Here is a 13,919-nt window from a genome sequence, read left to right as displayed (position 1 = left end):
TCTCTTGATTTCAGCCTCTTTGCTTTTTTTCCATTTAAATAGGCTAGAGTCAGTCTGTTTTCAGGCTCCTTTTGAAGTATGTTAACAATTGCCCAGAATAGAGCAACAGACAGGTCTCCCTGGTCTCCTGTGGGGGCCACGTGGTGGGATGTCCTTGACTCATTTTATTTTAAAATAATGTCTTTGTCCTTTTTGGGTTACTATAACAAACGTTCTATCGGCTGTGTAGCTTGAACAACAAACATTTGTTTCTCACAGTTCTGGAGGCTAGAAATCCAAGATCAAGGTACCTGCAGATTTGGTGTCGGGTGAGGGCCTGTTTCCTGATTGACAGATGCCTCCTTCTCTCTGTCCTCACTGGAGTAGGGGTGAACAAGTCTCTTTTATGTTTATTTATTTATTTGTTTATTTTGGATGGAGTCTCGCTCTGTCACCTGGGCTGGAGTGCAGTGGCACGATCTCAGCTCACTGCAACCTCCACCTTCTAGGTTCAAGCGATTCTTCTGCCTCAGCTTCCCGAGTAGCTGGGACCACAGGCACACGCCACCAGACTTGGCTAATTTTTTGTATTTTTAGTAGAGACAGGGTTTCACCATGTTAGCCAGGATGGTCTCGATCTCCTGACCTCGTGATCCACCTGCCTTGGCCTCTCAAAGTGCTGGGATTACAGGCATGAGCCACTGCTCCTGGCCTATGTTTGTTTATTTTTCTGAGACAGGGTCTTGCTCTGTTGCCCAGGCTGGAGTGCAGTAGTGCAATCATGGCTCACTATAGCCTCCACCTCCTGGGTTCAAGTGATCCTCACACCCCAGCCTCCTGAGTAGCTTGGACCACAGGTATGCACAAGTGTGCCCTCTTTTCTAAGGGCACAGATCTCATTCCTGAGGGCTCTGGCTCCATGACCTGATCTCCTCCTAAAGGCCCCACCTTCTAATGCCATTACCTTAGGGGCTAGGATTTCAGCACATGAATCTGGGGACACAGACATTCAGTCCACAGCAAATGACAGTTGACTCAGCCTCCTCTTCATCAACAGCAACATAAGAAAGCAACAGTTAGGCAAGACCCATGGGTAGCCTGAGCCACAGGTATTGCCAGGGATGTGAGGGGTATGAGGACCAAGTGCCCAGCTCCCTCTTCACTCATTTGTGTTCACATTTGATTCAGGCAACCTTAAGCCTGGGAATGAGTGGGCGTGCAGCGAGACCTGCTCCCCCATTCGCTGGCCCACCAGACAGGCTGCGGCTCTGACTTCCTTATGGCAATATCTATGACACCGCCAAAAGATGATTTGCTCAGTCTCTTCAGAACTTCCTGTGAAGTGACATTCAATGGTAGCATCCGTAAAGTGCAGTCACATTTGATCAATTTTCTTTGAGTCGCCTGTGAGGAAGGGCAGTGAAGGCATTCCCACTGGGAGCCCGAAGCCCACGCCAGGGCGGGTTGGTAGCAGCTCGGAGCCCTGCCCGCCTTGGGGCGTGTCCCGGGAGAGCAGAGCTCACACAGGCTCGCGGGCTCGGCTCTTCTCGGCTGGGACCAAAGCACTCGGCGCTGCATTGGCACAGGCTGAATGATTAGGTTTCACTTTTTTTATGTCATCTCAGCTGACGACATTGATGTTGTGTTTGCCAGGGTCCCCGTCCACAGCACCCCAGTTAGACGCTCATCTGGGCCAGCACCACAAAGCCTGTTGAGCGCACGGCGTGCGTCAGCCTTGCCCACACCCGCCAGGCGGCGCTTCTCTGGCCTTCCACCGATGACCCCCAAAATGATGCCCAGGGCCGTGGCCTCTCCCCTGTGTGTGCCGGCCCAGAGACTTTCCTCTGAGCCCCGCAAGAACTCTGCGATGAGGTAAGAGATGAAGGTGATAATAAATTGGTCTCAAATTCCTAGGCTTGGTGTCCTAGACATTGACATACCTTTTTCTTGCCTTGCTCCAGGGTTTAGTGAGGTAAATAATATTTGGAAAGTTTTGTTTTCTTTTTTTTTAATTGCAAAGAGAAAATGCAATAGACATGAGCATAGAGGAAAATTAAAGGTATTACAAGGAAATACTGCCTGTAATTATCTGATAATCAATCTGAAAACCTAATGCTTTTCTAAAATTTGCAAATTATTGGCTGAGTGTGGTGACTCACGCCTATAATCCCAGCACTTTGGGAGGCTGAAGCAGGCAAATTGCCCGAGCTCAGGAGTTTGAGATCAACCTGGGTAACATGGCAAAACCCCATCGCTACAAAAAATACAAAATTAGCCAGGTGTGGTGGCATGCACTGTAGTCCCAGCTGTTTAGGGGGCTGAGGTGGGAGGATCACTTGAGCCCAGGAGGTTGAGGCTGCAGTGAGCTGAGATTGCCCCGTTGCACTCCAGCCTGGGGGACAGAGTGAGACCCCATCTCTAAAAAATTAATAAAGTAAAATAAAATAAAATAGAATAAAATAAAATAAAATTTATCTAAATTGACCCAAGGACACATGAAGTAAGCCATAGCTGCAGCTCAGAAATAATTAAAGACTGAAAAAGGCACCTGACTCTGATGAAGTCACACCTCAGTCGTGTATAACTTTTGAAACAGATCATGCTGGTGTGTAAAGTTAAATATCTCAGCCGGGCACGGTGGCTCACGCCTGTAATCCCAGCACTTTGGGAGGCCAAGGCGGGCGGATCACGAGGTTAGGAGATGGAGACCATCCTGGCTAATACGGTGAAACCCCGTCTTTACTAAAAATACAAAAAATTAGCCGGGTGTGGTGGCGGGCGCTTATAATCCCAGCTACTCGGGAGGCTGAGGCTGGAGAATGGTGTGAACCCAGGAGGCAGAGCTTGCAGTGAGCTGAGATCGCGCCATCGCACTCCAGCCTGGGTGACAGAGCAAGACTCTGCCTCAAAAAAAAGCAAAAGTTAACTATCTCAGGCTACACATAAATAAAGATGGAAAGTTTCTCAGTTCATTTTAATAGCCAAACATAGTAGGTAATGATAATACCAATAAGAGGAAATTGTAGACTGATTTCACTCATGAATATAGATTTATTTTTATGAAGTTTTTATTTCTAAGAAAGATATATATATATATATATATATTTTTTTTTTTTTTTTTTTTTTTGAGACGGAGTCTCGCTCTGTCGCCCAGGCTGGAGTGCAGTGGCACGATCTGGGCTCACTGCAAGCTCCGCCTCCTGGGTTCACGCCATTCTCCTGCCTCAGCCTCCCAAGTAGCTGGGACTACAGGCGCCTGCCGCCTCGCCCGGCTAGTTTTTTGTATTTTTTTAAGTAGAGACGGGATTTCACCATGTTAGCCAGGATGGTCTCGATCTCCTGACCTCGTGATCCGCCCGTCTCGGCCTCCCAAAGTGCTGGGATTACAGGCTTGAGCCACCGTGCCCGGCTAAGAAAGATATATTTTAAAAACACAAATAGACTGGGCACAGTGGCTCACGCCTATAATCCCAGCACTTTGGGAGGCCGAAGCGGGTAGATCACGAGGTCAGGAGTTCAAGACCAGCTGGGCCAAGATGGTGAAAGCCCATCTCTACTAAAAATACAAAAAAAATTAGCTGGGTGTGGTGGCGGGCGCCTGTAGTCCCAGCTACTCAGGAGGCTGAGGCAGGAGAATGCCGTGAACCTGGGAGGCAGAGCTTGCAGTGAACTGAGATTGCGCCCCTGCACTCCAGCCTGGGTGACAGAGCAAGACTCCGTCTCAAAAAAAACCCACAAAAAACACACACAAATAAATTGTTATCTATCTGGAAGAAAATTAAATATGACCTAACTTACATCATGGAAAAAAAATTCAGATGACTTAGATACTTATATATAACAAACAAAAGAAGAAAAAAGTTGAACACTGGGAGACTGTGTGAACACGCTAAGTGCAGGAGACCTTTGTCACTGCTAAAAGCCAGGGAGTGAAGAGCCACCTGCCACCACCAAGAGTGTTGACATTTAAATCCCCCGTTTTTATTTATGGCTAAAATGACCATAAATGAAGTCAATAGACAAATGGTCGACTATGAAACAACATCGCAGGCAAAGGATATGAATAAGCTCAAATGGTCAACAACCCCTGGGGAGAGACCCAAATTCACTAGTGTCAGGGAAATGCAGTTTATAGTAACTGTGCAAAGGTTTTGATAGACGCATCCACGTTCACACTGTCCGGGCAGGAGGCGGGAGGGGGAATCTGAACATTGCTAGTAGAAATGTGCATTATGATCGTATTTTGTAGAAAGGCATTTGTTGGCCAGGCGTGGTGGCTCACACCTGTAATCCCAGCACTTTGGGAGGCCGAGGCTGGTGGATCACTTGAGGTCAGGAGTTGAAGATCAGCCTGGCCAACATGGTGAAACCCTGTCTCTACTAAAAATATAAAAATTAGCCAGGCATGCTGGTGGGTGCCTGTAATTCCAGCTATAAGGGAGGCTGAGGCAGGAGAATCGCTTGAAACCGGGAGGTGGAGGTTGCAGTGAGCCAAGATCATGCCACTGCACTCCAACCTGGAAGACAGAGCAAGACTCTGTTTCAAAAAAAAAAAAAGCCATTGGCTGATATGTGAAATTTTTCTTTTTTTTTTTTTGCTTTACATGTTCAGAGAAACTGCTCTAGTAACAAACTATACAGAAATGAGCCCTGACAGTAGTCTTAACATGTCAAAATTTAACTACACATATACCTCTTTTTTTGTTTGTTTTCTGTTTTGTTTTTCTTTTTTTTGAGATGGAGTCTCACTCCGTCGCCCAGGCTGGAGTGCAGTGGCACGATCTTGGCTCACTACAAGCTCCACCTCCCGGGTTCACGCCATTCTGCCGCCTCAGCCTCCTGAGTAGCTGGGACTACAGGCACTCGCCACCACGCCTGGCTAATTTATTGTATTTTTAGTACAGATGGGGTTTCACCGTGTTAGCCAGGATGGTCTTGATCTCCTGACTTTGTGATCCATCTGCTTCGGCCTCCCAAAGTGCTGGGATGACAGGCGTGAGCTGCCACGCCCGGCCTATACCTCTGTTAATTACACATACCTCTGAGCTGCCACAGGTGGGAGACTACAGTTCACGTGCAGAGATGTTCATGGTGACAAAGACTGGAAGTCAGCTGGGCGCAGTGGCTCACACCTGTAATCCCAGCACTTTGGGAGGCCAAGGTTGGCCGATCATGAGGTCAGGAGTTCGAGACCAGCCTGGCCAACATGATGAAACCCCATCTCTACTAAAAATATATAGCCGGGCGTGGTGGCAGGCACCTGTAATCCCAGCTACTCGGGAGGCTGAGGCAGGAGAGTCATTTGAACCCAGGAGGCAGAGGTTGCAGTGAGCCGGGATCGTGCCATTGCACTCCAGCCTGGGTGACAGGGTCAGACTCCATCTCAAGAGAAAACAAAGATGGAAGTAAATGACCAGGTAGCCTTTGGGGCATGCATTAGCTTGCACCAGCTGATGTGGACGCATTTCCGGAAGAATTCTTGAGAAAGGATGCAGAAAAGAGAGTTTCGTAAGTACAATTCCACTTTACAAACGAAACTGTGGCTGAGAATAAAAGCCCTTTGTCTGTTAAAAATATACATATAGGCTGAGTGCGGTGGCTCACGCCTGTAATCCCACCACTTTGGGAGGCCGAGGCAGGCAGATCACGAGATCAGGAGTTTGAGAGCAGCCTGGCCAACACGGTGAGACCGTCTCTACTAAAAATACCACGCTGGGCGTGGTGGCAGGCGCCTGTAGTCCCAGTTACTTGGGAGGCTGAGGCAGGAGAATCGCTTGATCCTGGGAGGCAGAGGTTGGGGTGAGCCAAGATTGCACCACTGCACTCCAGCCTGTGTGACAGAGACCCGGTCTCAAAATAAATAAATAAATAAATAAACACCATATATAATATCCACGTATTTATACACCAATTACATATTTTTATATATCTTGTACGTTTCTATGTATGTACATCTACTAACAGTAGGTGTTGACCCTGTGTGTATCTATGTAGTTTTATGAGAATGTAGAAGACTCTGGAAGAAAAAATGCTGGCATGTGTGTATGTTACAGAGGGAGATGGAAAGGCCTGGAATACCCAAGAGAAAATGAGAAACAAGGCCTCACTAAAAACACCAGATCTGATATGTAAATAGGAATATGTGTTTAACTGTCTTGTATGTTCGTAAGTGTAAATGTAGAAACAAACTTCTGCTTGTTTTGGACTCTTACGAAACCTCTGAAGTATTAAAAAGAAGGTACTCGCTGTTAGTTGATGGACCTGCTGCTTTGCTGGGTTTCCGGGAGGAATTCAGTTTTGTGTGGCAGGTACTCAAGGACCTGTGGGCAGCAGGCAAGCCCAGCAGCGCCCATGCGGGGTCCTGCAGGAGACACCATTGGAGAGCAGGTGTGGGCAGCCTGCACCTGGGGCCTCAGCCCTGATCAGGGCACTGGGCAGCAGGGGAGGGGGCATCTGGGGCCGAAGGAGCCGGCTGCATACCCACCTAGGCCTAGGAGGAGCCCCCCACTGGCTGCATGTGAGAAGGAGCTGCCGTGGCTCAAGGAGGGGTCCCTGTGTGTGGTCTGGGCTCCCTTCAGGAGGTGACGGGCATGCGCATTACCTCATGTTTAGTAACTGGAAAGAAAAGGGCTAACAGCAGGCCCTGGTGATGCTGGACAGGTAAGACTTGTGAGCTGGGAGGAACTGGACAGATCACTGAACCCCGAACATACGCAGGAAACTCGGGGTCTGGAGGGTGAAGGCCCTAGAGCGGGAACACACTCCACCCAGGACACTGTTCCTCCTGAGTGACCCGATTCCGGGATCAGCCAAGTGAACGAGCATTTTAGATACATTTCCTCATAAGATTTTTTTCCTTCCCACAGAACTGAACCAACAACGGAGAGCAATAGAAAGGCAGATTCCAGGCCGGTGGACGTGTCCCCTGACGGGGGTTCTCCTCCTTCCTGTGTGCCTCAGGCACTTAACTTTTCTCCAGAGGAAAGCGATACTGTTTTCTCCAAAAGCACCACCACAGAAGCAGCTCGGGAGGAAACCAAGCCGGGTGGAGACGCAGCCCCTAGTGAGGTGGGCAGAGCAGGCGCAGCTTGGTTCTATTAGCTGAGATTCCTGGAGGCTGCTCGGGAAGCCCCTGGAACCCAGGGCTGTGGCTGGCGGAGTTCCCTGCCATGCTTCATCCTGGGGCCAGTGCCTCTGTGCCAACCAACCCAAAGGGAGGCAGTCAGGACTTCCAGGCCTCCAGGGGAGGAAAAAGTGACACCTTTGCCCTGTATTTGACTAAGGCAAGGGTCAGGGATCGAAGCTGAGGAAGCGGGAAGCAGGGTGGCAGGAGCTGGTAGCTGCTGGTGGGTGGGTATGGACAGGGAGGTGGGCGGCAGTCAGAGAGGCACGGCCTGCCCCATACAGGGCCTCCTTCCACCAAGGCCCCACCTGATTCCTTGGCTTTCCAAACCTCCAGCCCACCTGGAACATGAGCAAAGCACACGTTCTCCCAAGATGATTGCCAGCAAGATGCTGGACTCTGCTCTTAACCTTGGTTTTGTACCCAGGCTCTTCTTGTAGATATCAAACTGGACCCACTCGCAGTCACTCCAGATGCTGCAAGCCAGCCCCTCGTTGACCCCCCTCTCATTGACTTCTGCAATACCCCAGAAGCAAACGTGGCTGTGGGATCTGAAAGCAGGCCTCTGATCGACCTCATGATAAACACTCCAGACATGAATAAAAATGTGGCCAAACCTTCACCGGTGGTGGGACAGGTGAGAAGTGGCAGGTGATTTGTGTTGACTCAGCCCTCGCTGTCCTCAGTTCTGGGTTGGTTCGTCCCCCAAGGGCCATCGTGGGACCCTTGAGAGTGGCTGTTGAGTCTTCTCAGCTACTCACCTCAGGGCAGCCTGAGCTTCTCAAAGATCAGCTGCCTCTGAGGTGCCCTGCCAGGACCCTGCCAGCTCTTGTTGGGCAGGGACCGCCTCTCTCCTGCCCATAGACCCCAGGGCCAGATGTGGGACAGAGGAGTGTGCATGGTGGGGGCTTGGGTTTCTCCGTGTGTGTCCTGTCTCCTTCCAGCTTCTTAGACGTGGTGGCCCAGAGTACTTTTCAGTGCACCCGAGCCAGGATGACGGAGCTGTTGTGATGGCCCAGGCAGCCAGTGCTCTGTGTGGGGAGGGGAAGGGAGGCCCCGGCCAGATCCGCGCTCACCTCCTCCCCTCTGCTCTCTTCCAGCTCATAGACCTGAGCTCCCCTCTGATCCAGCTGAGCCCCGAGGCTGACAAGGAGAACGTGGATTCCCCACTCCTCAAGTTCTAAGCAGAACCAAATCCTTTGCCTTGAAAGAACAGCCCTAAAGTGGTTTTCAACCCTCAGAAATAAGCTGTAGGCTGGGCACAGTGGCTTACACTTGTAATCCTAGAACTTTTGAGGCCGAGGTGGGCGGATTACTTGAGCCCAGGAGTTCGAGACCAGCCTGGGCAATATAGTGAGACCCCTGTCCCTACAAAAAATAAAAAATTAGCCAGGTGTGGTAGTGCACGCATGTAGTCCCAACTACTTAGGAGGCTGAAGTGGGAGGATGGCCTGCGCTCAAGGAGGTGGAGGCTGCAGTGAGCTCTGATTGTGCCACTGTACTCTAGCCTGGGCAACAATGTGAGAGCCTATCTTGGGGGGAAAAAAAAAAAAGAAACATGTTTTAGTAGAAATTGTATTCGAAAAAGAAAAATAAGCCGAAAGATATTCCCAGTGCTGGAGAGGGTGGGCTGAGGAACTGGGGCCAGCGCTAACCACCCAAGGCCTCTGCTGCCGCCTCTGCCCTTCTTGCTGCCACTCTCTGGGCTGGAATGTGAAGCCTCAGTCACTCTAAATGAAGAATTTTCTTTTGAATGTTTTGTATGTAAAATAGCAAGTAGCTATTTTTAAAGTTAAGTTTGTGTAAAAAGTTAAATATTCTAGTTTTCCATTAAATTTTAAAATAAATGGATTTATTGAAGCATATCTTGATTTTTAAGCTTATCGTGATTTTCAAGCATACATGACTATTTTTATCACTCTAATCAGTAAGGCTACTATCTAGACTCGAATGCTTTCATACAAGTGAGTTTCAAAAAATAGTCAATAAAAATTGGTGTCAGTGCAGACCCAGACCCGCCCCCAGATACACTGGTCGCTAGGTCTGGGGCCAGCCCTGGAAGTGGCACTGTTACTAGGCACACAGGTGATTCTGACTCGATGGCCTGAGACGCACACCTTAAGAAGAGGCTGCTCTGGGGAGACGAAGGTATGAGTGGAAAGAGGATGGGCGAGGAGGCCGGGCTTACCTGGACACTAAGGTGATGGGCGGCGTCTGCTGGGCAGGCCTCGGGGAGGACCCCTCAGCTTTGCTCTCAGCAGGGGCCGGAGAGGCCCGGTGGGCAGTGGCAGGAACTGAGTGCCACTGGAAAGCCCATTCCCTTTACTTAAAAAACGAGCTGGCCAGGAAGCCACTACTTTGTGTCCATTTCTCCTGAGGAAACTTCTCACCATCTTGGTTGAGCAGCTTCACGGCCGACACAGCAAGCCATCAGCCGGACTCTGTATTTCGGACCCCGCTCCAGTGCTCCCTGGATCATACCAGGATCTGCCTCTGTCCACAAAGACGAGGGAAAATGATGACTGCGCTGTGTCTCTACTTCCCGTGGTTACTGTGTGAGGCTAAAGCTGCCACTCAGAACAGCGAGTCCTATGGTGTCGAGAGCAGGAAGGGGTCGGGTGGCCCGGTGACGCCGTGGAAAGGCGTCTCGGTGGAAACTGCCGTGGTGGGAAGGTGGCGCGCTTGTCACGGCTGAGTTGCTGCGCCTGCAGACAGAAGCCCTCCACAGGCAGGGCTACTCGGACGAGTGAGTCATGAAGCCGGAGAAGCCCTGCTCCACGAGCAGTGACTTCCCAGGCAAGACTTGCAGCCAGTGCTGCGCTGGCCAGAGCCACAGGGCCTGTAGGAATCTTGGCGGCTCCACGTTTCCAGGGCAGCAGGGAATCCCAGGGGCCCGGTAGTGACACAGCAAGGTCCTCAGGGAGCCTCTGGTCTGGCCCTCATTTCCCAGGGGTAGAAAAGGAAATCTGAAATCAGATTAAACCATGCAGCAAATATTTACTGAGGCTCTGCTATGGGTCAGGCTGTTTTCTGCTGGGGGGCAGCGCTCAGGTACCCCTTCCCTCTTGGGGCTTCCCGCTTGGTAGAGGAAGGAGATGTTCAGCTTCCAGCCCATCTGTAACCAAGCTGTGCCTTGGTTGCCTCCATTCAGGCCCTGGGGCTGAGCCAAGCCTTTGGCCTGTGGCCCCAATCCTGCTGCTGGGGCTCCTCCCCACTGTGCCCTTCCCCTCCCCGCTGCAGCCTCGGTGCAGCCAGGCTCTCCTTGGTACCCAGGCCGGACAGAGTGATCTGACTTTAACTCTCTTCAGACAGACGGGAAGAGGGCCCTAGGACCAGGAGCTGGACAGAGCAGAGCTGCTCCTGTCCTGAAGCTCCAGGCCTGTTCCTTTCTGTCTGGGTCTTTCCACTGGGCTTTTCCTGCCAAAGCCGCCCAGTCTCAGCACCCCCACTCCCTTCCTCACCTAGTGCCCAGGCCCTTGGTTCAACCCTCAGAGGGCTCCGGGTGGGAAGATGCAATTAGCTGGGGACTGAAGGACTCCATGACCCCAGGAGGGCCAACCCCTTTCTCCACCTCGGCTGCCGCTGGAGGGCCACCCTTCCAGGTTCAAGAGGTCCAACTTCATGGGATTTTTACCACATTTCATTAATTTTGTGGAGCAAATGTCTTCCCATTTTATAGCTCTGAAATCCACGTCTCTGACGTTGCTGTTGGCAGGCGGCACCTGGGATGTCGTCATCCTGCCTATAGCTGGCCTGTGTCAGACCTGAGTGATGCACGGGGCCTCTTGGAGCTACAGAGTAACTAAAATACCATAGAGTTCACGAGAAAGCAGAAAATATGTGAGCATGGATCTCAGCCACTGTGGGTTGGTTGCAACTGGGACTCAACCTGCCATAACCTTAGGTCAGCCTGCCACACCCAAGGAGGGCCTGCCCCTACACCCAGACTCAAGTTTAGACACAGCCTAAACGTGTACCTCTAAATCTGCACAAGCTCAGGTGCCCAGATACTGGATTTCCTTATCTCTTCCGGGAAATGCAAAATGAAATTGCTTTCCTGTTGGGTACTTTCCTGATCCTTTATTCTGAAAAAGTGGTCATCCTTTTCCCCACAGGCCCTGTGACCTCTTCCTCTTGTCTTGCAGCTCACTGTGCACCTCCTCCTGGCACCAGTGCCCAGGGCTCTCCTGTTGGTAGTTCCTGCTTTTCTTCTTGGAAATTCCTCGTGGGCCTCGAGATCTTTACCTTATAACAGTTCTGTTGAATTTCACCCTGGCAATGTAAATCGATAGCTTATCTTCACAGATGCCAGACAAAGGACGGATCTCACCATCAGCCCTCTGCTCACCTGAGACAAATGCATGTCTGATTGCTTCCTCTGCCCTATTTATGTAAAAATGCAGATTCACTGAGCCAGACTAAGGCATAAATGACTGTTCCTCTACTTGCCTCTCACATGGAAATTGTGTATTCAGTGAAAGGCTGATCAAAGACCCAAAATACTGCAACAGTTTATATCTTATCTACCTATGACCTGGGAGCTGCCCACCGCCCCTAGTTGCTCTGCCTTTTCAGAGAGAACCAGGGTACATCTTACATGTTATTAATCGATGTCTTGTGTCTCCCTAATATCAAAGCAAGCTGTGCCTCGACCACCTTGGGCACATGTCCTCAGGACATCATCCTGAGGCTGTGTCACAGGCACGTCCTTAACCTTGGCAAAATAAAGTTTCTAAATTGAGACCGTCTCAGGTACTTTGGGTTCGCACCACAAGGAAGGGGTCTCATGCATATGTGCCTAATAATAACAACTATCACAGAGGACTGCAAAAACCACAACCTTTACACAAAGGCTATTGCAACCTTACTCAAAAACAAAAACAAAAACAAACTTCTGTTGCAAGGACATCTGCCCGGCAACTGCCTGTCCAACCCTGGACTGGTGTCACCCTTATTGAATCTTGTAGCCAAAGAATTATCTCAAAACAATGATGTGATCCTCATTTTCCCTTTAAAAACCTTTGTCTTCCTAGGCTGGGCACGGTGGCTCACGCCTGTAATCCTAGCACTTTGGGAGGCCGAGGCGGGCAGATCACAAGGTCAAGAGATCGAGACCATCCTGGCCAACATGGTGAAATGCCGTCTCTACTAAAAATACAAAAATTAGCTGGGCATGGTGGCGTGTGCCTGTAATCTCAGCTACTCGGGAGGCTGAGGCAGGAGAATCACTTAAACCCATGAGGCGGAGGTTGCAGTGAGCTGAGATTGTGCCACTGCACTCCAGCCTGGTGACCGAGCGAGACTCCGTCTCAAAAAAATAAATAACTAGGCCAGGCATGGTGGCTCATGCCTGTAATCCCAGCACTTTGGGAGGCCGAGGCAGGCAGATCACAAGGTCGGGAGATCGAGACCATCCTGGCTAACATGGTGAAACCCCATCTCTACTAAGAAAAACACCAAAAATTAGCCAGGTGTGGTGGCGGGCGCCTCTAGTCCCAGCTACTCGGGAGGCTGAGGCAGGAGAATAGAGTGAACCCGGGAGGCAGAACTTGCAGTGAGCCAAGATCACGCCACTGCACTCCAGCCTGGGCAACAGGGCAAAACTCCGTCTCAAAAAAAAAAAAAAAAAAAAAAAGACGTTTGTCTTCCTTTACCCCCTGAATACACACATAGCTTAATGTGGCATGCATATTCCCATTGCAATGCCCTATTCACAAATGAACATCTTTGTCCAGAAAGTCTCCATGTGCTTTAGGTAGAGCGTGTCTAGGTGCTCTTAGAGAAGAACTCAGCTTCAATCACCCCTGGGGGATGACCTCCGTTCTCTCCTCCTTCCTTTATTCAGTGAGTTTATGAAGCACCTGCCCTGGGCCAGGGGCTCTTCTGGGCATGAAGTAGAAGTGGACAGAACACAAAACCCCTGCCCCACGCAGCTCACAGGCATTAAAGGATTGAGTGCTGAGCATGCTTGGGGTCAAACTAAAAGATTTGAAGATATTTATTCTGAGCCAAATATGAGTGAGGGTGGCCCATGACCTAGTCCCAGGAGACCCTGAGAACACGTGCTCAAAGTGGTCGTGCTACAGCTTTTGGTTTAGTACATTTCAGGGAGACATAAGCCATAAACCAGTACATGTAAGATATAACATTGGTTCCCGAAAGGTGGGACAACTCGAAGGTGGGGTGGGGCTTCCAGGTCATACATGAATTCAAAGATTTTCTGGGCCTGGGGCACGGACTCACGCCTGTAATCCCGCCACTTCGGGAGGCGGAGGTGGGCAGATCCCTTGAGGTCAGGAGTGCGAGACCAGCCCGGCCAATATGGTGAAACCCCGTCTGTACTAAAAATACAAAAATTAGCTGGGCATGGTGGCGGGCGCCTGTTATCCCAGCTACTAGGGAGGCTGAGGCAGGAGAATCGCTTGAATCTTGGAGGTAGAGGTTGCAGTGAGCCGAGATCACACTATACTTGGATATCTTTCAGGGCCTGCCATCTGTCACGTCGGTATCCTACTGCCTAGACAGTCTTAAGTCTGTTTTGACGTTAATGCTGGTCCGAATTCCAAAGGGAGGAGGGTCTACTGAGGCGGGTCCCACCCCGCTTTTCCCATCAGAGTCTGAACTCGCGGTTCAGGTTCCCTTTAGGACGCCCCTGGCCTAGAGGAGGGTCCAACGGCTGGCTGCGGGGCTTAGAATTTTATTTTTGGTTTACAGCACAGAAGAAGAGCAGTGAGGAAGGGGCGCGGGTGGGGGGTGCAAGGCGGCGGCTCCAAGAAAAGCCAGCCCCTCGCGGCCCGACAGAGTCTCCGCACCCCGC

The 13,919-nt window shown here is 50.6% G+C and overlaps 1 protein-coding gene across 10 annotated transcripts in view; it reads left to right on the top strand.

The window, feature by feature from the left end:
* The window catches only part of GTSE1 (G2 and S-phase expressed 1), a 34,870-nt gene extending 25,903 nt beyond the window's left edge, over positions 1-8,967 (top strand). For 8 of the 10 annotated variants that reach the window (XM_074003513.1, XM_074003517.1, XM_074003515.1 and 5 more), the window contains 4 exons: positions 1,633-1,851; positions 6,846-7,047; positions 7,530-7,739; positions 8,203-8,967. In XM_074003513.1, the coding sequence (XP_073859614.1) occupies positions 1,633-1,851; positions 6,846-7,047; positions 7,530-7,739; positions 8,203-8,286 (715 nt within the window). In that variant the 3' untranslated portion in view covers positions 8,287-8,967. The remainder of the gene's footprint in view (positions 1-1,632; positions 1,852-6,845; positions 7,048-7,529; positions 7,740-8,202) is intronic. The other 2 variants (XM_074003519.1, XM_074003514.1) reach the window with 1 other exon arrangement.
* The last annotated feature ends 4,952 nt before the right edge of the window (positions 8,968-13,919 follow it).

This window comes from Macaca fascicularis, chromosome 10 (genome assembly GCF_037993035.2).
Source record: "Macaca fascicularis isolate 582-1 chromosome 10, T2T-MFA8v1.1".
NCBI lineage: Eukaryota > Metazoa > Chordata > Mammalia > Primates > Cercopithecidae > Macaca > Macaca fascicularis.
Note: the sequence above shows the minus strand (reverse complement) of the source record. Positions and strands in the feature narration are given on the sequence as shown.